The sequence below is a fragment of the Liolophura sinensis genome, chromosome 11, assembly GCF_032854445.1.
Source record: "Liolophura sinensis isolate JHLJ2023 chromosome 11, CUHK_Ljap_v2, whole genome shotgun sequence".
Classification (NCBI taxonomy): Eukaryota; Metazoa; Mollusca; class Polyplacophora; order Chitonida; family Chitonidae; genus Liolophura; species Liolophura sinensis.
The window spans coordinates 3,947,130-3,969,107 of NC_088305.1; the positions used below are offsets into that span (position 1 = coordinate 3,947,130).

Here is a 21,978-nt window from a genome sequence, read left to right on the forward strand (position 1 = left end):
TACTCCCCGCTCAGCTGTGCTTGCTGCTCTCCCTATAACCTCGTCCTACACAACTGGACAGAAATCATGAACGTCGATAAAACTCAAGAGAGCGCCTAACCTGACCAAGAAATGTACTTGTTTACCTCTCCTACTTCAACAATCAGGCTATAAATGACGTCGAGGTCAACCTCTGGTCTCAGCCATGCAAAACGAGCGCAGAGGGAATGGAGTATCCGCTGTCGGGAGTATGCTTCTCTTTGACCTCGGCGACCTTTGATCGGATTATCTCGGGTCACGTTTCGCTTCGCTAGATGCGACGACCGTGCATCCGTCCAGCACCGGAGCAAAGGATAATTTTCGTCACATGTAATTGTGTCATTTACTATTACTTCTCCCCAGAATGACATGCATCCTGTCTGAAAAAGAGTGGTTCGTGTCGCTCTGATTTGCTCAGATCCACATGTGTATAGGCAATATGAGAATCAAGATCTAATATTACAGAAGTGGAACATGCAGGGGTCTACTACTTGTAGGCTGTACTAGGCCTAGACCGTCAGGTTTTTAGACATTTCATGGCCTTTGTTAACATGTGCCTGTAAGTGCTAGTTACCCAAGCTAAATGTATTTAGTGCAGACCTTTCCTAATCTCTGCAAGGCCGTCTGCGTTTTTGTTGTGTCATTATGATATTGCAGCTGCATTCGAAAGGCCAGTGACACGTTATGCCTCGTTTCCAAGGCACAGAATTTAGCAAAATTGGGGAAACAAGTCAGTCCTATAATTTCTGGCTCAGAAATGAAATATTGGATTCCGATACTTGGGTTAAAATATGGAACAGGTCATGAATTGGGTGACCGTGTGAATTGTCTTCGAATACATACACGGTAGCCATCTTTGCTTTGGCAGTTTGTCAAGCTTGTTCCCCCATGGTTAAATTTACGCAAGTCTTTGGTGTAAAAAAGTTTTGGTCTTAGAGTGAGAACTGCATGTACATTGGCTACATCTACATTCATGATAATACACACTTAACTTATGCAATTAAATTAATTTATTGTGTAAGAGAGACACACAAGACAGTTTCATTCTTCAATCAACGCTCTTATGTATGCGATCACAAGAATGCTAGTGGTGAACTAGGGGAATGCCAGAAGCCTGCCACAAGTGTGCTAGTAGTGAACTGGTTGAATACCAGAAGCCTACCACAAGTGTGCTAGTGGTGAATGAGTGGAATGCCAGAAGTCAGCCACAAGTGTACTAGTGGTGAACTAGTGGAATGCCAGAAGCCTGTCACAAGTGTGCTAGTGGTGAACTAGGGGAATGCCAGAAGCCTGTCACAAGTATGCTAGTGGTGAACTGGTGGAATGCCAGAAGCCTACTAGTGAAACGCTAGAAGTGTGCTAGTGGTGAATTGGTGAAATTCTAGAAGCCTGCCAGATGTGCACTAGAGGTTTAATTGAGTGGAATGCTAGAAGCATGCTACAAGTACACTAGCTAGTGGTGCAGTAATGGCTAACCACAGGGAATGTTAAACCAGGATTTCTACTGTACATGTATGTTATAGCACAATGTTGATTTCCTGTCGTTTGCTTCAGAATACCTGGGAGTTCTTTAGACGCCTCGAGTGGGACAAGGCCTTGGTACAGCTGAAATCCGCAGAGCCAAAATGACAGAATCACCAAGGAAAGCAATAGCTATAATACTAATTTGTAACATGAACTATTAATTGTTTAGGTCACACCTGGTGCTCATAATCCATCCAGGGGTAAGAAATGGCAAAGGAAACTAGGATGTTTCGAACAGGCCTTTTGGTTCTTACTAAACCTCTTGCCGTGATTCAGAATGGAATCCCATCAGTTCTGGAAAAGGCATCAGAGCGAGTGCAGAACACATTGTACATACACCTTGTTCCCAGGGACCCCAAGAAGCTACCTAACTTACAGACATCTTTGTTAGTCAACCCTTTCATAACAGTGCCCGCAAATCCCTCCATTAGGAACGTGATCATTGAACTGTATCGTACGAGCGCAAGGGTCTGCCGTCATCTGGATGTTCGTGTGTTGTTGTCGCACATGACTGGTTCTTATCGCAGGAATTCGGACCAGCTCAGCAGGCAGCGTTATTCCTTCAGGAGTAAATTTGAGGTGGTTTTAATTGATGAATGTTGTGACAACGAATCTGTGATATTGCAGGAATTGTCAAAGACATTTACTTTTGATAATGGTGCTGGCATTTTAACAATACATTCAGACTCAAAACATGAAAGTGAAACTAAAAGTGATTCTGAAAGTGAAACATTGACTTCTGAGCAGTCGATGATGGTTAATGGAGCAGACACCTGCCTGGAGGCTTACCAGCATGGTGTCATGGGCGGTACCTTTGACAGACTCCATGTGGGACACAAGATACTGCTGAGTGATGCCTGTCTGAGGTGCAGCGAGAGTGTCACTGTTGGTGTGACGGATGGACAGATGAACAAGAGTAGGTTACAGTGGTTTACAATGCTTTTTTACCTTGGTATCCCACCTTATGTTACCATCACATAACCCATTTTAATGGCATTGCCATCATTTTCATCGACCCAACATGCATTCACGACCCAGTTTCTCCATCGAGAAAACCAACCACTACACACTGTGTATAGTTTGTGTGGCCATATCATTTGTGTGGCTTGGGTGTCGTGTTTGGTGTCTTCAGCCTAGTGTTCCTCTGAGGCAGCACTGGAAACTTTGGCATGGGATCCGGTTTGTCCTGATATTGCCATGACATGCATGAAATAATATTGAAAGCTCGGTTACACATGTACACAGTAGCTCTACATTGCTCTATTGCTTTGTTAACACTATAGTAGAGCGATACAAGGTTCTGCCGCCTCACACAAATATGTGCGCTACAATAACCCTGGCCTCGCCTTCATTCCTTAGGAGATTGTCGACCTCAAAAAGGTCGCCGAAATTGTAGCGCGCATATCTGTGCACGCTGTTCTTTCCCAGGAGACACAAGATAAGTGCCTAAGGTGCGAGGCGGCAGAACTCAGGCACTGTCTCAAGAGAATCAAGAAGCTTGTTCATTTATATAGCTCTACCACACTGTAGAGATAGGTTACACCTCTATCAAACACACAAGCAATAGTCTTGCTGAAGATGGACTTGTTTTCACATTTATGCAACATTGTCAAAAATGTTAGGCAACTTTCCTTGACAATAATTTACTGAATACCTGTCTCGCTGTGTTTTGTAGCCACAAATATAAACAACCTTTTCCCTTTGGGAACTACTGAAGTTTACAAATGTTCAGCTCCTTGGCTTTCTCAGTCATTTGTGTATTCTAAGTAACCTTTGTGATTTGGAATACATGAAATGAGGGAAGAACTGAATTTAACCTGATTTCGCTGCAAATTTGATCCATTTTGCTATTAACATTTAATGGAGTCTACCCTGTAACAAGGCCTGTATTCAATCCCAGACTTAAACAGGGAATAATGTGAGACTGCCTGTTTGAAATCATGTTTAAATTTGTGTACTTTCAGAAAAAACTTTATGCGAGCTTATCCTTCCGATTGAGACAAGAATTAACGATGTGAAGACTTTCATGCAGGAAGTGAAACCCCGGCTGAGGTATACGGTGGTTCCCATCAATGACCCGTTTGGACCCTCCACTCAGGACCCTCAGCTACAGTGCATTGTGGTGAGCCAAGAAACCCTCCGCGGCGGACATAAGGTCAATGAGGAGAGGGCTAAGAAGGTAGGAACCAAGATTTACATGGGAGCGTTGGTATTCTTTACTGCTTACTGTATTTCAACTAAAGTTTGGCATGAAAATGCAGTTCCAAAGGCACATAAATGCCTTAAAAGGATATTTTTTATGTTAACAATTAGGGTTTTCTGATGAAAAATCATTCAGACTCAATAGAAAAGTTTTAAGAGGCCCTATTAGAAGGATGAATTATTCAGTTTCTGTCACTTGTCACACCTGCCATACCATACCACCCCGTACAGTGTAATACAGCGCAGAAGGCTGATGTATGCATGGATCGCTTCAGTGTCATTGTTTCCACATCCAAGCGAAGGGAGATAACCTAATCAACGGATGCATATGGTACTGGCTGCAGGATGCGGGAATATACATGTCACCATGTGACTGTTGCTGTCTGATAAAAAGCGAAGTATTTTGTCAGATGCAGGATAAATGAACATTCCAGCCCATATCAAAAATAGACTGATTTGCCCCATCTAGCCCTATAGCGACAATGTCACAGAAGCATCACCTTACTTTCTGCTGAACAAACTCTCATTCACACGTGTGAAAACTTGATTTATCTCATCAGGGACTAAACCATCTGGACATCCATGTCATTGACCTGATAGAAGACTTGCACCACTCTCCTGAAGAGGAGGTCAAAATCAGCAGCTCATCTGCCAGAAAGAGGCTCCTAGGAACTCTCATTAAAGATCCAGAGGTAAACATTCAAACCGATATGTGAAACTACAACACCTCTTTGTAAGTTACAATCTTAAAAGGGCAGTAAGTTTTAGGGGGCTTTTATCAGCTAGTTTACCTGTTCAGACTAAATTTTTGTTTTGCAGTACAAGTCATTTAAAAGTAGAATTACTCCAAAGTGACACAGCGAATTTGCATGCTATTGCCATGTTAATTACCTGTACAAAACTTCGCCCTGCCTTTGGGCTCTCAGTTGAGGAGACTCAAAGTACAGATACGTTTGTACAGTACATGTAATAATGATTATTTTGTGATTTTGACTGAAATTTAGAAATACTTGTACCCAAGGTGACAGTTTAACCCTACACAGCTATGGCGGCAGGCCATTCTTGTAAATTCCTGACAAAAACGTGGTGTGCCGAAAGATTGTTGCAATATAAATGTATGGATGCATGGATGCTATAGCAGTTTTTGTTGAAATTTGTTATTCTTTAATTTTTCTGTTATTATACATTCCTCAATTCATTCACAGTCGCAATGAAATAACTCAATAAATATTGCAGTTTGTTCATATTTATTCTGTCCTAGATAATATGCTGTCATCTGGAAGTAATATCTGTGTTATGATAGTTTCAGTCCAAACCCGGGATTTGCCTCAAACCTTACAGGATTGGATTGACAGGAGGGATTGCCAGTGGGAAGTCTTCAGTGTGTAAGAGGCTGCAGAAGCTTGGGGCCGCCATCATTGATTGTGATAAATTGGGTATGTGGACGACCAAATTTATCAGCTTGTAACAATTACAAGCTGAAATAACAATTTGGTTGAAATAATGATTTAAATAATTGAAATACCTGTTATCTTGATAATTTTTGATTGATATTTGATTCAATTTTATTTGATTGATATGATAATTTAATATTATTAAAAATTTTTGACATACTGTGACTTTATTTTTGTGTGGAGCTAATTTTTCTCTGTGAAAAATATCCAATATTGAGCCATATGCTACAGGTAGTGTTAAAAATGAAGTTAAATTTTTGCCAGGCTGACGGGAGTTGTGCTGAGAAAGCCCAACGCGCCAGCTTAGTTTTTTAACAGCAGGGAAGGAAAATTATTGTTTAAATTTTGGCAAACTCTGGTGCTAAGGCTTGGTGGGCATAAAACAAAGTGGGAGTTAATTCGTCTTTATTTTGATTAGTCTTCACTATGTGGGTAAAGTGAAAGAAAAGTACATACCAGCACGTCCTGGTTTCTAATGAACGTTTGTCTGATACGCGCTATTTCATTGGCTGTTTCTCTCCTGTGGTTTAATGAGCGAGCTTCTAACAAACTATGATGTGTGTACAACAACACAATGGCCGTTTGACAGCTACGGCAATGCAGTTTCTGACCGGATACAGAAGACGATTAAAACCGGATACAGTTCAAAACTTACATGTTGCTTAATAAAGAATGAGTGACTGGTGCCGATAATGGTGAATTCATGCATTTTGTGTTGAATTGCTCAAAAGGTGACAGGTCACTTTGCAAGGTGTTTAAAAGTACTTATCAATGGTTCGAGAAGAAGTGACACCTCTTTAAGTACTGCTCACGGTAGGTGCGAAGGTAATCTTCTTACGTAGTGCTAATCCATCCCCGATTGTTTTAATCTCTGATCAGTATCACAAGGATTAGCTATGTGACAGTGCTGATGCACCCATGATGATACCTGTTTGACGTGCTTGAATGATTTTGGCCATATCATATCTTGGAAAATTTTAAGATTTTTTCCCGCGAACATAGTTTTCTAATAGTAAGCCCAATTGATCAGCTGTCACATAAATGAAAGTAGCCATTATACAGCATAAAACATTGTTTAAATACACAAATACGCAAATACACTACGCAGTTGGTGTCCTGGAGAGTTGGTGGCAGTCATTGGTTGACAACCCTCATGTGGCCGCTTGCACTCTTCTAAGGTTCATGGAAGACCACTTGTCTTACACCAGTATGCTGTGCAGATCTGTATGTGGCATGTGGGAAAGTTTGTCGGTGGTGTTTTACTCACGGCACTTTTGTTTCCTCCAGACAGAATGCTGACCGCCGTCAGATAAATAAAAAATTCTTGAGTATGACGTTTCGTTTAACACACATACAAACAAATAAATAAATGAATTTCACACCATTTTTAGATATGATCAAATCAGAATCAAATATGTAAATAAACATTGATTCGAGTCTCCATGTTATGAAGGTCATCAGGTGTACAGGAAAGGCACAGAGTGTTTCCAGCGACTGGTCTCAGAGTTTGGGACGGAGATTGTCGGAGAGGATGGGGAAGTCCATCGACGAGCTCTGGGAGCCATTGTTTTTTCTGATAAGGTGAGTAAATGTGTAACACTAATTTTGTGACTAATATGGACGTATGTATGCTTGAATTTTACATCAGAACCATTCTTAGCTCGCCTGTGTAAAGGTGTAGCTTATGTCTTGCCCTGAGCGTCAGCATCCAATAATAGAGTAAGCAGTGTTAAACAAAATGTTAGGGGTGATGTCTGAAAAAGTACTGCAGGTATTGAGCTCAAGGTTTGCACACATGTAGAGTACAAAAGCATGAGAGGGATATATCATTGTGTATTGGATGTGTGTATATTAAGTACCGTAAATTACGGAATTCCTGACTAAGTTTATTGTGGACAGGGTTGGAAATTACCATTAACTTATCCAACATGTCCATCCAAAAAATAGTCCGTCAAAATTTATGTGCAGCATGTGCGATTGAGTATTTGGCGTTGAAAATTTGCACATACTTGAAATTTTTCTGCATCGATCAGTTTCCCAAACTGGCGTTCGAGCGGATTCATAGCGGCGCATTTTATTCGTAAGACAACGTCAAATTACTTCAAAACATCGCTTTGTGTGAAAGACGCGTTTCCATAAAATGAACCAGACTTCCTGTCTGACAGTTTCTTTGCTATGAAAATAGATTGCCCTGTTACCATGGCTTTTCATTGAGCAAAGAGATGCATGGCGCATATTGCAACTGGAAGGTCACAGGAACAGGAGTACAACTCTAGGAATATGGTAGTCGTTGGTATAAGACAATATGTCATGGAAGATGTATTGCTGCACGTGTGAAAATTACGGTGACCACAAATAACCCCCCCCTGGTCAGTTGTTAAAACAGATACATGTCAAAACTAAGTACACAGTGCATTTAATCATACATCTGCCAACAGGTCAGTGCGGAGAAATATTGTCTTGTAAGTTACAAAAATGTCTTATAACTTTTAGGGATCCGTCCAGCAACAAGGAGGCACATTACATGCAATCTAAGGGTTCCTTCGTTGTCATGACTGAAAAATTGTTAAGTACGACGTCAAACCCCAAGCACTCACTCGCTCAAAAAATAGAGCTGAATAGCACAGGGGGTTATTTCATCGTTGATTCGGTGTGTACATATTAGGCGCCGTAAATTCCTGACTAAGTGTATTGTCTATAAGAATCATTGTTGAACAGAATATTAGAGTTTGTATCTTAAAAAATATTGTATGTATTGACCTGAAGTTTTGCGTGCATATAAAGCACAATGGTGTAAGAGGGATGTTCCATCGCCGATGCTCTGTGAGCATATTAATTACTGCAAATTACCAAATTCACAATTTCAGTTTTTTATGCATTGAGCTGAAGTTTTGCATTTATGTCTCATACAGGCAAGCTCTTTGGTAGCCATGCTACCAATTCTATGTTCAGTCATATGATGACATGGATTCATTTGGTGTATGTATACATACTGAAGTATCAGGCCGAGGACACCAGACATGACACCCAACCCAGTCATATTATACTGACACGGGTTCAACCAGTCCTGTTTCCTTGCTCTAACCTCAGACTGCTGAGCCCGAAGCATGGCGACATCAAGTACCATTTTTAAAGTCTTTGGTATGGCTTGACCTGGGTTTGATCCCAGGTCTCCCAACATCAAAGTGGATGCTCTAAACATTAGGCCACCAGAGCAGTCTTCTGTTAATAAGATCCAACGGGAAGTCATGACTGTGTCGTACAGCTTATCCATTGGTCTCACTACAGCTGATCAGACAGTGCCTAATGAGGTTCCAGACAGGGAGCCAACTTTACTTGGGTAAACTGCGACTTTAAACCGGGATGTTCATCAGGACACTGCATAGTAAGAAAGGTTTAACTCCACTACACACTCCAGTTTCCTCCACCCATTAACCCGTATGACAGTCGGTTTGAGAGGAAAAGTTCTCCCAGTGCATCGTTAGACACCAATCAAACAAATACATTTAGGTCAAGAAGAAATGTAAAAAGTGATAAATGTTGTATAATAATGTTGGAGATATAGGAGAACTTGGCAATCTAGGACATGACTCATTATTAATTGACCCTGTGTTCTTGAAATATTCGACTACGAACTGAAAAGACACAGAGAAAAGATTTATTACATAATTTTTTACTTTTATTTTTTTTTTGCACATTTTTACACATGGAACATTTGAATCACCAGGTATTATGTTGTTGGTTTTTCAATTATTTTTTTTTTGTTTTATATTTTTGATTACATTTTCATTATATTGTTGTAATGTTAGCCAAAAAATGGTGAACATTTTCACCAGCATTTAACTTTGACAATTTGTACACAAGAAAGGTGAAGAATCCTGGAAATTCACCACACATTAAGCTTTTATTGTTTCATTTATTGTGTTCTAATTTTATTATCACATTTTCATTATATTTCCATCCTAGGTCAGATCAGGTAATATTAACTTCAGTAACTTAATTTTTGTCATGGGTTGTTGTTGGATTTTTTCCTTTCAGAATAAATTATCAAAACTGAACGAGATTGTCTGGCCGGAAATTGCTAATCTGGCTGAGGGTGAAATACGGGACTATGCTTCAGGTAAGTAATGGTAAGTAATAGTATATATGCAGGTTCTATATGACATCTCCCTCATTGTAGCCTGTGGCTCAACACAGTTTGGTCACAAATGCTTTTTCCAAGATACAAACACAAATTTGATTTTTTGACCTTTTTGCACATAGTATCAAATGGTTTGACAAAGAAAATCTTTAGGTTTTGTGCCTTGTTTTGTGGTAGATTGGTGCACAGTTAACAACTTCCTTGGAATTAGAACAGGGCTTGGAAAAGCCTGGAATTTAAAAGTAACTTTTCCAGGCCTTGAAAAAATCTGGAATTTTTTTGTAGTTGGGCCGGAAAAGTTTTGATATTCAGTTCACAGATCCAGTAGGGGCCTGGAAAAGCCTTGACATTAACGTCTATGTAGTCACTCTGGACCTGGAAAAGCCTTGGCATTAACATCTATGGAGCCAGTCTGGGCCTGGAAAAGCCTTGGCATTAACGTCTATGGAGCCAGTCTGGGCCTGGAAAAGCCTTGACATAAAGTCTATGGAGCCAGTCTGGGCCTGGAAAAGCCTTGACATTAACGTCTATGTAGTCACTCTGGGCCTGGAAAAGCCTTGGCATTAACATCTATGGAGCCAGTCTGGGCCTGGAAAAGCCTTGGCATTAACGTCTATGGAGCCAGTCTGGGCCTGGAAAAGCCTTGACATAAAGTCTATGGAGTCAGTCTGGGCCTGGAAAAGCCTTGGCATTAACGTCTATGGAGCCAGTCTGGGCCTGGAAAAGCCTTGGCATTAAAATCTGCAGACCCAGTCTGGGCCTGGAAAAGCCTTGGCATTAAAATCTGCAGACCCAGTCTGGGCCTGGAAAAGCCTTGGCATTAAAATCTGCAGACCCAGTCTGGGCCTGGAAAAGTCTTGACATGAAAGTTTGGAGACGCAGTCTGGGCCCGGAAAAGTCTTGGCATTAACGTCTATGGAGCCAGTCTGGGCCTGGAAAAGCCTTGGCATTAACATCTATGGAGCCAGTCTGGGCCTGGAAAAGCCTTGGTATTAACATCTATGGAGCCAGTCTGGGCCTGGAAAAGCCTTGGTATTAACATCTATGGAGCCAGTCTGGGCCTGGAAAAGTCTTGGCATTAACGTCTATGGAGCCAGTCTGGGCCTGGAAAAGCCTTGGCATTAACATCTATGGAGCCAGTCTGGGCCTGGAAAAGCCTTGGCATTAACATCTATGGAGCCAGTCTGGGCCTGGAAAAGCCTTGGTATTAACATCTATGGAGCCAGTCTGGGCCTGGAAAAGTCTTGACATGAAAGTTTGGAGACGCAGTCTGGGCCCGGAAAAGTCTTGACATTAACTTCTATGGAGCCAGTCTGGGCCTGGAAAAGCCTTGACATTAACGTCTATGGAGCCAGTCTGGGCCTGGAAAAGCCTTGGCATTAACATCTATGGAGCCAGTCTGGGCCTGGAAAAGCCTTGACATTAACTTCTATGGAGCCAGTCTGGGACTTGAAAAGCCTGGGCAAGAAAGTCTGCAGACCCAGTCTGGGCCTGGAAAAGCCTTAACATTTAAGTCTGCTTAGCCAGTCGGGGCCTGGAAAAACCTGGAGAATTAAAAGTGCACAAACAGTGTAAAATTGGATAGTAAATGAACAAGTTTTGTTGTTTTACAGCTGGTAGGTCTGTGGTAGTCTTGGACGCAGCCGTGCTGTTAGAGGCAGGTTGGGATAACATGGTGCATGAGGTCTGGGCAGTTGTTGTTCCTACAACAGAGGTGAGTGGGGGAACCCAAATAATTTTGACTCTAAGTTAGTTTCTGTTTATCATATTCATGATTTTGCAAAAAAAAAAAAAAATTGGAGGTTTTGAGTGATGGTACACAAAGCACAGTATTATTCCAAATACTTAAAAGGAATGCTTTTCCTTGAGCTCTTCTTTTTGTGGAGGTAACATTGTGTATCCTTCTGAATGCTTTGAGTATTCACCCTGCCAGTCACTGGTTCCGTCCCCTTGACACCAAGTATCTTGAGCCATTTGGGATAAAGTCATTGGTCATGAATAATTTTGGGTCGTACCTTGTTTTCTACATAGAATTCTAGTGGAAACGGGAGCAGGTAGCTGCCTAATTTGACCAGTGGCCCTATTTTGCTTCATTTAATTTTGTGTCCAGTAGCTGAGGGGTAGCACAAAAAGATAATGAAACACTTGCAGTGGTCACAGCTATTATTCTTCACCTGTTAGTAGGAGATTCCTATGTGAAATAACCAAAGACTGCAACACCTTGTCAGAATTCAGTTTTGTACCTATTTGTTTTTTCAAACAGGCAGTTAAGAGACTTCAGGATCGCAATAGTCTGTCAGAAGAAGAAGCTTTGAAGAGAATCAGCTCACAGATGACGTCAGAGGAGAGAGTTGAAAGGTCAAATGTTATCCTGTCAACACTCTGGGAATACGAAGTCACTCAGAAACAGGTGAGATCAAGTGAATGTATAATCCCTTATACCATGTACATGTACTTGTATACAGACTTCTTCGTTTACAAGTTTTGCCTTGGCAGTTATAAGCCAAAAAAAATAAAATAAAGCTGTTGATGCAACCTTTTTCCCCCTCAGTGAAGAAGAGCCAGTAAATATGATGAGCATTCAAGCAGATAAGGGAGTTAAATTTGATGTCAAAACAATGTGCATTAGATGTGCCATGAAGAAATGTGTACTTAAGTACACCTGTGAGTGTGCTGTCAGAAAACTATACAGTCGTATTTTGATAAGAACCAGTTGTTTAGTACGGGACAAAACCATCATGTAAATAACATTGTAACTTTTATATTAATGTGGGTTATGTGGAAAATTTGACGATCCTGTAAGCCACAAAATTCTCGTAATTTCGAGGTTTGATGGATATGGTGGGCAATTGATTTTCCACCGACTACACAGAGAAGGATAAGGAATGCAGGGCATTTATCATATATATTCTTAATCTGTGTTTTATTTCGTCACTGTAGGTGGAGAAGGCTTGGAAGTTGTTGAATGAGAGGATCAACGTTGACAAAGCCCAGCTTTAAAACACTGCTTTATGTGGTGAGCTCTGATGAAATCTGCATACTTATACCCCAAGATGATCATGGAGACATGGCAATACTGGAGCACATATTCTCACAATTTATTATACAAGCCCTAATTGAAATTGTCTTTTACATGATTCAGGGCATAATTGTCAAGGGGGATAATTGTCAAGCTTGGTACCTCCCTGACTTGGCACCCACTTGACTTGGCACCCACCTGATTTTGCACCCCCGACTTGGCACCTCAGTGGCTTGGCACCTCTCTCACTCAGCACCTGCCTCAGAAGAAGGGCATAGGCCAAGTACTGGCTGACTCGGTGTCAGTACAGTGTAATTATATGGGGTGTCATATCAGGTGCCTTTGGCTTAGTACTCCAGTAACGCAGCATCATAAATATGAGATCATTTAAACAGGCCTGGTACAAGGTGTTACTGTGATGATGAATTGGCTGAAATAATATTGAAAAGGGATGATAAACCTGAACAATCATTAATCAGGGGTCACACAACAGTGATAGTACATGTAAATTATCTTTATATCAATATCATATGATTACATGTAAATGAATGAGAAAATAGCATGAGAAATAAGGAGCAGCTGAATTCTAACAATCCTTACACGACCTGCGCCAGTGTTATAAATTTACAGGTAAATTTTACTTTAATAAATAATTTTGTTCCCGTCATATAAACGTAATATATTCTTGAGAGCAATATGAGCCCAAAGTAAAATAAATAAATAAGTAAATTAAGATGATATACATGATCATATTGAAGCGATGATAGCAGTTTAAGTTTGATTTCACATATACATAATCAGTTGTAAGGTACAGTTTGCCAGGCACTTGTATCTGCACACTGTGGTGGTATTCCTTATGTTCAGACCAGTTTCTTCGACTAGACACCCAAGTCATTGTTACGTGCATGTATAACTACAGTCGAATGTCCTTGGAATCAAACAAATGTCTACTTTCGCCAATGATTTAGTTACTCATTTTGCTTAATTGCAAGAGTTCGTTTATCTTAGAAAGGTTATTTAAGAAGGTAGGATGATATCCTACTGGGAAAATGTAGATGTAAGTATTAAAAGTAAGTATTTGCCTCAGGAAATACACTCTTTTTGGGCAAATTTTTAGGTCAAGTGAAACACATGTTGTCCCTTGTTCTGCATATTCTGCACAATAACATTTCCAAAACATTTATCGCCACCATGTCGGTGAAATGTTGCCAAAGTGGAGTTAAGACATTCATTCATTCATTCAATACGTTTATAAGAAACTTAGGTGTTACAGGGTGTGTTGATTGCTTTCAAAAATTGGAAAACCACGGTAACCATTAGTTTAGTTGCATAGTGTTTTCTGGTTGCACCAGTATTGCTGTTCTTTATTATTGGCAAATAATGGAGCAAAAACGATTGTTTTATCAATTTTGTGGTGAACTTAAGAGAAAAACTTTCTAGAAGACGACCCTCCATTCGTGACAATAATGGTGTTAATACGATGTTGATGGTATTAAGACGACGTTTGAAAGATGTCTATGAGGTGTTGTAAAATAATGTTATTTTACAGCGACAAACATCAGCAAGACTGAGATGGCGTTAAACAGTAATGAAATAAATAAATTAAAAAAGCAAGACCAAGAAACAAACTGAGAATATTGACAAAACACTGAGATTTCATGTAGTCTGACACGAAGTTCTGAAGATGAAAGCTAGCCCTGCTATATTATACACGAAACGCATCTCAATCATGCATGTCGGCGACAAAATATTTTCATAAATCATAAATGACGGGAAAATCTGTTATGCCAAATGTACAATTGGTCCACAGTTGTGCTTTGTATATACGACCTTGGTCTGTGATTGGCATGGTTAATGTTAATAATGAGATCAATTAATTTAATTTGCGTGTATTAGCTTGAATTGTAATAGAGTATTTCCGAAAAGGACAGTCGTCTGCCTTGTATGTCCTCTCATTATAGCACTGTCAAGTTGATACATCATGATTTGTATATAGATGCACATGTATGTATATTCGGACTACATTTACAATAAGACCTAGAAGCAGTAAACCGGATCCGAGTGGTTAAGTAACTTTAATTGGAAGAAGCCTGGAAACTTGAAATATTTGACTCGTGTAAGTGAACAGTATGCGATGTCCAACAATATCGGGGTGTTAGCAGATTTTCCTCTCACTAAAGGGGGCGCTGGTGTGACCCAAGACGTTCCAATTCTGACTTCTGCAGTTACCCCATTAGTCTGTAATTTATATCGGAGAGGAATAAAGTTTTGTCATAATTATACAAGCGCAGTGATTCACGATTTCCTTGTGTTTTCTGTCCTTGACATTAGAGACTTTGCAGTTTGTGAGGGAAATGAAGTTGGGGTTATGCTGCACAAAACAATAACAAGATTAACTACTCGGGTAACAGATGTGTTGCCATGGTTGTTAATATTAACTTCGCCTACGATTGTTTTCTGGACACAGCCCGGATCGGTCTCATACAGGTGCTTACATTCGGTTTCTTCACATTAGGGCCCAGTTTCATAAAGATCGCACATATAGAACAATGGCACAGTAATAGTGACGTGTAAAATATCGTACGACAAATGTACGATTAAAAAATGTACGCCGCTGTCACAAAGCTTCGTAAATCAATTTTTCGTAAGTTTTCTCGCAAATGACGTCGACTGATAGCACTATAACTTAGACGACGTCTTTTACGGAAAAAAATGTACGAGAAATATTACCTACAAGGTTTTGTTAAAGTGGCTCCAGGTCTCGTAAAAATGCACTGGGCCCAGTTGTTCGAAATTGTAGTAGCTAATAGTGGTATTAAATCCTATTTTACATTAGCCAAACTCAGCAGTCAATGCAATTGTCCAAAGACAATGTATAACAACAGCAGTTTTAGTTCATATTTAATGTACTGGTACACAGTTTCTTTTAGACTGAGTTCAAAAACTGAAGACTTGTTTTAAAGTTAAATTTGGTGTTTTAAACCAGTTTTGAACAACGGGGCCCTGGTTCCTATCTATGTTGAGAAGCCTCGAGGATTATCATTTGTGGCTGTTTCCGGGAAATACCTTACGTCAGTTCTTTGCCATAGTCTTTAGGATTGGCACTTCTGTCTCCCCAGGCAACTTATATCAATGTTTCTGACTGGCTATTGTGAAAGATAGGCTAGTCCAGGCTATGTCTTACCTAAGCTGAGTTTGAGGTATGGTTCACCTCCTCAAGCGTGCCCAAGGCTGCAAAATTTAACCCAGGGAACACTATCTTCACTCTCGTCCAATCAGCGTGGATTATGTAGGCCTTTAAGGTTTGACAATTGTGGCTTATCCTGAGATAAACCGTTCACTAGTGGCAATATTCGTCGCTCAGCATTAGGGAAGAGAGGAGGTGTTCCTATATTTCGACTGTGTTGGGCTGTCTTTGTTCTCTAGTGTGGCAGAGCGTTCGCTTCGAGGGCGGTATAGATCCAGGGTCAGTCCTGGGCATTCGGCATTAAGGGGATAGTGCAACCACTGATTGACCAGTATCGCTATAATGGTTCGGGCGGGGCAACTTATTTACCTGCAGTAAGTCGTCTCAGCGATGCAGCACTAGATAAAAGAGCAGTTAAACTCCGTCCTATGGAAGGGGATATCCGCCAAAACTGTATGCGTGTAACTTTAAACGTTGCGAGTTCTACACTGCTATGTAAGTCTACAGCTTCTGCTATGTGTCTACCGACATTTGGCTATGCGGCTACCGAAATGTGGGTGAGGTACGTAATCTGATGACGCACGTCACCACGTGGGTGAACCACTTTCGAAGTGACACATCAAGTGTTACATAACCGTATGCTTCCAGGTTATAAACTTATTTTTTACCTATATGTTGCCTAACACGTTTCTGTGGTCATATTCTCTAGATTTGATGCCTTTTTAAATGTAAAATTGAATAAATCAATAATTATTGGACATCATAGATAGCGCTGTAGGGATAATCTATGCCGACTTGCCATAATCCTTGCCAGGTATTCACCCACCGCTATTCGCTTCTCACTTATGATAAGGTATGACTGCCGATACCAACAGATAATTATGTGAAATTATAAGCTATTCTGTAAGACAACCCAGAAGCTAGAAACACGTGATTTCCCTGGTTGCAAACAGGGTGGGTGAAGAAATTCGTCCCGCAAACAAAAATATTACATAGGAATATCTTGTCAAATCGATGCTTCATCTCGACCGGCGATCCTCACGTTGATGGATGATGGCTTACCTCAATACCATCAGCGAGACCAGTAGCGCCTGTCTCACCGAACGTTATGCGTACATTCTGGGGAAATTAGACCTCGGCAGGCCCTGGCAGTAGAGGGTTAGCAGAAGCGGATCGTTTCATACTGACAGCGTAGCGTCTCTCTCTAGGTGAACGTGCTCCGGCGTTGTCTAGGCAAGTAGGGGAGCCGGTGTAGCTTGCTCTCTTCGCACGCCTTTTTATCCCATCCGCGCGGGCGTCAATGAAATTCTGGTGCCAACACCGCGCGGTCACCCACTGGCCAGTTTTTGTCACGAATGGAGGTCACCCATTGGTCAGTTTTAGCGCGAATGGAGCTCACCCATTGGTCAGTTTTGGCGCGAAATGGAGCTGAAGGAGCTGCTTAACCCAACTTTACAACCGACGTTTTCGCTCTCCTGTGGCTCGTTGGTCTGTCACACACCTCGCTCGCTCATGGGTTGCGTAGGACGTCAACGAAATTCACGCGCTAAGACCGCGTGGTCACCCATTGGTCCGTTGGCTCATGGGTCCGTCACGCTTCTCGTTCATGGGTTCCGCGCGGTCACCCATTGGTCAGTTTTGTCGCGAAATGGAGCTTACCCATTGATCAATTTGGCGCCAATGGCGCGCCTCGCTTGACGTGCGAAGTCACACTCATGCGCCTCGCACATGGGAGCGCGGACTCAACGACACACCCTCACCGGCTCCTCCGCAAGCTCCTCCGCAATCCGACACGAAATCTCCCAACTATACTACTGGCGCTATAAGTTAAACTAAGCACGAACTGTTAGCAGAACTCCATCAAACCACGACATCATCACGATAAGGCCTATTGTTCTACTGGGGATAGGCCTACTACACATTGTTTTGCGACTGTGTGAAATGAGTTTCTCAAGGGGATTTCTTTTCGTGGAAGTGATTTTCGACGTCAAACGTGTGAAATACAATGAATGCGGATTGTCGTGGGTTTTTCCGGGCAGATTTCATCCCACAATAATGCTGGCCGCCGTCGTATATAAATGAAATATTCCTGAGTACTGCTTAAAACACAAATCAAATAAATAACAATAACAAAATTAACATCCTGATATGCATATGAAAGTAAATCACCATGGTGTCATCACTTGTGAGAATAATATTATATGGCCTCATAGCGCAAATATATTCCCGGGAAATGTAATTTAATAAACAGATTTACTAAATGGCATTTACAGGTGCATGAAATAAAACAAAGATTGTATTAAAATACAGAATGTAAAATAAGTGGTATATTTACCTCCACAAATAAGGGCAATATGCATAAGAATGTCAGTAGTATATAAAAAAAACACTTGCAGGTAACGATTTTAAGTACCAGTATATTTTTCTTTTAGACTGATTGTGTGTTTAAAATTACCGTCGTTTATTGTGTCAAGAGAAAACCAGAGCCTGCAAACTACCGACGTGAACTAGTACATATTATACTATCCGATAGGAGACGTTTTGATATCAATCACGGGAGTTTTGGATTCCCCATGCGTAGTGGATTTCTGACAAACCACAAACCCACGAGCCGCCTACATAGATTTCAGCTCGTTGATGCACTGACGAACACATAAATTTACCAGTAAAGTTCTACGGCCCGTTCATGTACCAAGAGTCATGAGAGTACCAGCCAACAGTGAACACGAGAATACACACAAATAATTGTCTCGGGGCATTAAAATTTAAAACATAAAGTCTAATAAATTTATCTTTCACCAAAAGAAAATATTTCTTATGAAGTAAGAAACAAAAGAGCACACAACTACGTCCGAACATGGGAAACCAGCTGAAATGAAATGTCGTAATTCTTGACTCGGGAGGGGTTGTTATTTCAGTTTACTATTGACGGAACCGCCCGCTGTTGTCATAACGGGGCATCGAGTGCTCATCTGTGGTGATGCACCCCTATGACACCAGGGGGGCGCTAATTCCTCCCTTGAAATTTCAACGCGCTTACAGGCTTTCTCGTTGGAAAGATAGAACCTGCGGCATCACAATTTGCAATGTTCAGATTACATACCATACCCATATTTCGGTAGCCACATAGCCGAATGTCGGTAGACACATAGCAGAAGCTGCCGACTTATATAACAGTGTAGAACTTGCAACGTTCAAAGTTACACGCATACAGTTATGGCGGATGTTCCCTTCCATAACGTCCTGCAAAAGGAGGCACATTACACGCACAATGAAGACTCCTTGGTCGTCATATGGCTGAAAAAGTGGGTAAGTACGACGTTAAACCCTATAAGCACTCACTCACTCCAGTGAGCTGCTGAAAGAAATTAAGATGTTTAAAGTGATCGATATTAAAGCTCCAGGTAAAAAGAGGACAAAAAAAAAGGATTTACTTACAGGTCACATTTGCAAAATTCGCTGTTTACTCAGCATTGCCTTGCTTATTTTGCGCATTATATATCGGCCTGGTTTCTTTGCTAGGTGTGTAACATGCACCATGCCCCGTAATGCTTACCTTTTCCATGCCTTATCGGACCTATGACTGCTATTAGGGTGACCGCAGTCGTTAGTCACATTTCTCGTAACTTTTTTGTACATGATGTTGGCTATAGGTTCTATCGTCACAAGGCGACGTAACGTGTGGGAAAAAAATCACGAAAAACTTGAACATTGTTTTATTAGGTTTTATGTAGCGTTTTGCCTGGTAACCTATCTTTTGGGCGTGCACATTCTAAATTTTGATTTGGGAGATTTTTCATGCGGTGTGTTGCCTTTAGTGGTGAGGATTGGTATACGAATATGTTCTGACCGTTGTGGTATTGTCTACCTTCGAAGCCTACATACGTATTCTACAGGACGACGTGCACTCGTATAAATGCATATACCTAGACTATACAGAGTATTCTCCCGTTAGCCAGATTCTTATTACCGTTCGCTGCCGAAATGATTTTTCCTCGCACTATCAATTATAAAGCATTTCTTCATGCATGCAGAAAATAGGCTTATTAAACTGTGGTATTTACAAAAAGATCTAAAGTAACACAATTTGATGAAGTAGACGGTTTATCTATGAACCCAAATATTTGGCATAGAACTCGAGCTTTGTGAACAGGAGACGATTTTTGGTAAGTATATAATCCCATAACAATTGTTAATTAACTACTTTGATTGGTGGTGTAGATGAGATGATCGATGCCACGTGATCTATACGCCTGGCTGAAAACGCTGCTAGACAGTCCATTGGAGGAAAAATAACGTGAGGAAGTGTTGCATGCTGCGAGACTACGTAACGGCAAACCTTTTGAGGCAACAGGTTGTAAACACGTATGAACCACTTGGTCAGTTCTCAAGCTCATCAGCGCCACGAAAGAGAAATAAGATCCTTCTCCCTTTTAAAATCAAGTACATGTAGGTTACCAGTCTGTCCTCAGATTTTGGTATGGGTAAATACTGCAAGGTGTAGAAGTGAAAACGACAAACTATACACTTCGGAACAAAACTGAGACGCGTGCATATTAGCGTGCTGGGATGAAAATACGGCATTATTTTCTATTGAAATTGTTTTTGTTTGTTTTGTTTCATTCAAACCGGTAACTTTTGATAATTATGTTCATTTGGGAGGGGGGGGGGAGGGGATAAATCTGTTCGTTTTTCATAGAAAGGCTGCTGTTGTTAAGGTAAAAATGACAAACAATGCGGTTCTGGACCAAATTGTGACACATAATACCGTGTTCAGGATTACCAATGCATCATCATGCTCTCTTGAAAATTCTTTTTTTTAGCTTGATTTTTATTTTTATTCCGCGGGAAATATAAATCTTTTAGTTTTAATAAAGTTTGCTGCCTGAGTGATTGTAGAATGTATTCTGTTATTATGATAATAACATATTTATATTCATATTCAACACAATATAAATATCAGTCTAATACAGTGTTTATGTGAATAAAATGTAATTCTAACATCACCTAGACAGAGACTTCAGTAATTCAGTAGTTCAGTAATATGTCGTTTGAATCTTCGTTAATTAAATTAAAGCAGACATTACGAACATGGTTTCGCTGTACGCATTTATATCACTCCGGGTTCTGGGAGCGTAACTGACACTCATCGTTATCCAATCACATATTCACCTGCTCAAATGCGCGGGGAATTTATGCTAATATAAGCGATCCAATGAAATGCACGTGGGACCAAGGCGATCGAAAGAAGTATTCTGAAATCACGCCAATATGACGGACAGCCAATCGCAGCTGCTCTTGCTGTTTGCACCATTTTAGATCAGAAGTACGTTAAGTCTCCACTTATACAACAGTGGAAAGTGCCAAATTTTACGTAAATGTGGACAGCCTGCATTACCAAGTTGATATTATTATAAGTATTATTGCGGCGATAGGTCCGGGAGTTTGTCAGTTACCGAACGAAGTGCGACGCATTCCTCACCCGACCGTTACCTAACGAGGTGCGGCGTGGCGCATTCCTCACCCGACAGTTACCTAACGAGGTGCGGCGTGGCGCATTCCTCACCCGACAAACCAGGTCACTTTCATGCACGTGATTTCCGATTTCCATCACCTATAACCTTGACCTCCCTTATGTAAGTGAAATGTACGTTTAGTATGACGTCAGCAACGAAACAAATGAATAATTTAATAAATTATGTTCGCCACGCATGATCAGCAAACGCTTGGCTCGCGGTATTTTCGTTTACATGGATGAAAAAGGACATGATTTTAATTCATTCTTTATTTACTTGGTGTTTTACGTCGGACTGAAGAATATTTCACTGACACGAGGGCGGTCAACATTATGCTGGGAGTAAACCGTTCTGAGCTCGAGAGAAGGCATGTTTGTTTCATGGACGGTAAATATGACTGGTATCGGTCATATGGTAAAAGTAGTCTAATCTGTCCACGTCAGTGTGATGAGTCTAGCCTGCTCTTGCAGGATACGGAATTGTCACTATGAACTTCAAGGAGAGCAAGCTATGGTTAATGATGATTCTGTCCGGGATTCCACCTAAGTCGTCAGAGACGTCACAATAAGGATTAAAGGCTTCGGTTCGGTAAATGTCCATTTCTGTGTGTATCTTGCGCTGAAGTGTAATCAGTGGTTCATCATAGCTTAACACACGTCTCATTAATGCCAAAGACTATGCGTTGTTGTTCGACATTCCGCTGTGTTTTCGACCATTTTCATGCAAATGTCAGTGGTATGTAATTAGTGAAGGGATATGTCGACCAATTGTTGAAATATCGAAAGACATAAATCAGGATAGATATACGACGACGATTTTTCCTTCAGCGAAGATGGTAGAAGAGCAGAAAAATAAAATTTCTTGTATTAATACAACCACGTTGTTAAAATTTATGACTGGCTCGTGTAGACATTATA

The 21,978-nt window shown here is 40.8% G+C and overlaps 1 protein-coding gene across 2 annotated transcripts; it reads left to right on the forward strand.

Annotated features, from left to right (window-relative positions):
- The first annotated feature begins 325 nt into the window (after window positions 1-325).
- LOC135477501 (bifunctional coenzyme A synthase-like) lies at window positions 326-13,595 on the forward strand. Of its 2 annotated transcripts, XM_064757623.1 has the most exons (10): window positions 326-577; window positions 1,573-2,458; window positions 3,507-3,721; window positions 4,305-4,436; window positions 5,048-5,180; window positions 6,652-6,779; window positions 9,237-9,318; window positions 10,953-11,053; window positions 11,603-11,749; window positions 12,280-13,595. In XM_064757623.1, the coding sequence occupies exons 2-10, from the start codon at window positions 1,750-1,752 to the stop codon at window positions 12,337-12,339; spliced, it is 1,707 nt and encodes a 568-aa protein (XP_064613693.1). In that variant the 5' UTR covers window positions 326-577; window positions 1,573-1,749; the 3' UTR covers window positions 12,340-13,595. The 2 variants fall into 2 exon arrangements, with proteins under 2 accessions (XP_064613693.1, XP_064613694.1); XM_064757624.1 differs by lacking the exons at window positions 11,603-11,749; window positions 12,280-13,595 and having other exon boundaries at window positions 9,237-9,328; window positions 10,953-11,054.
- Window positions 13,596-21,978: the final 8,383 nt, after the last annotated feature.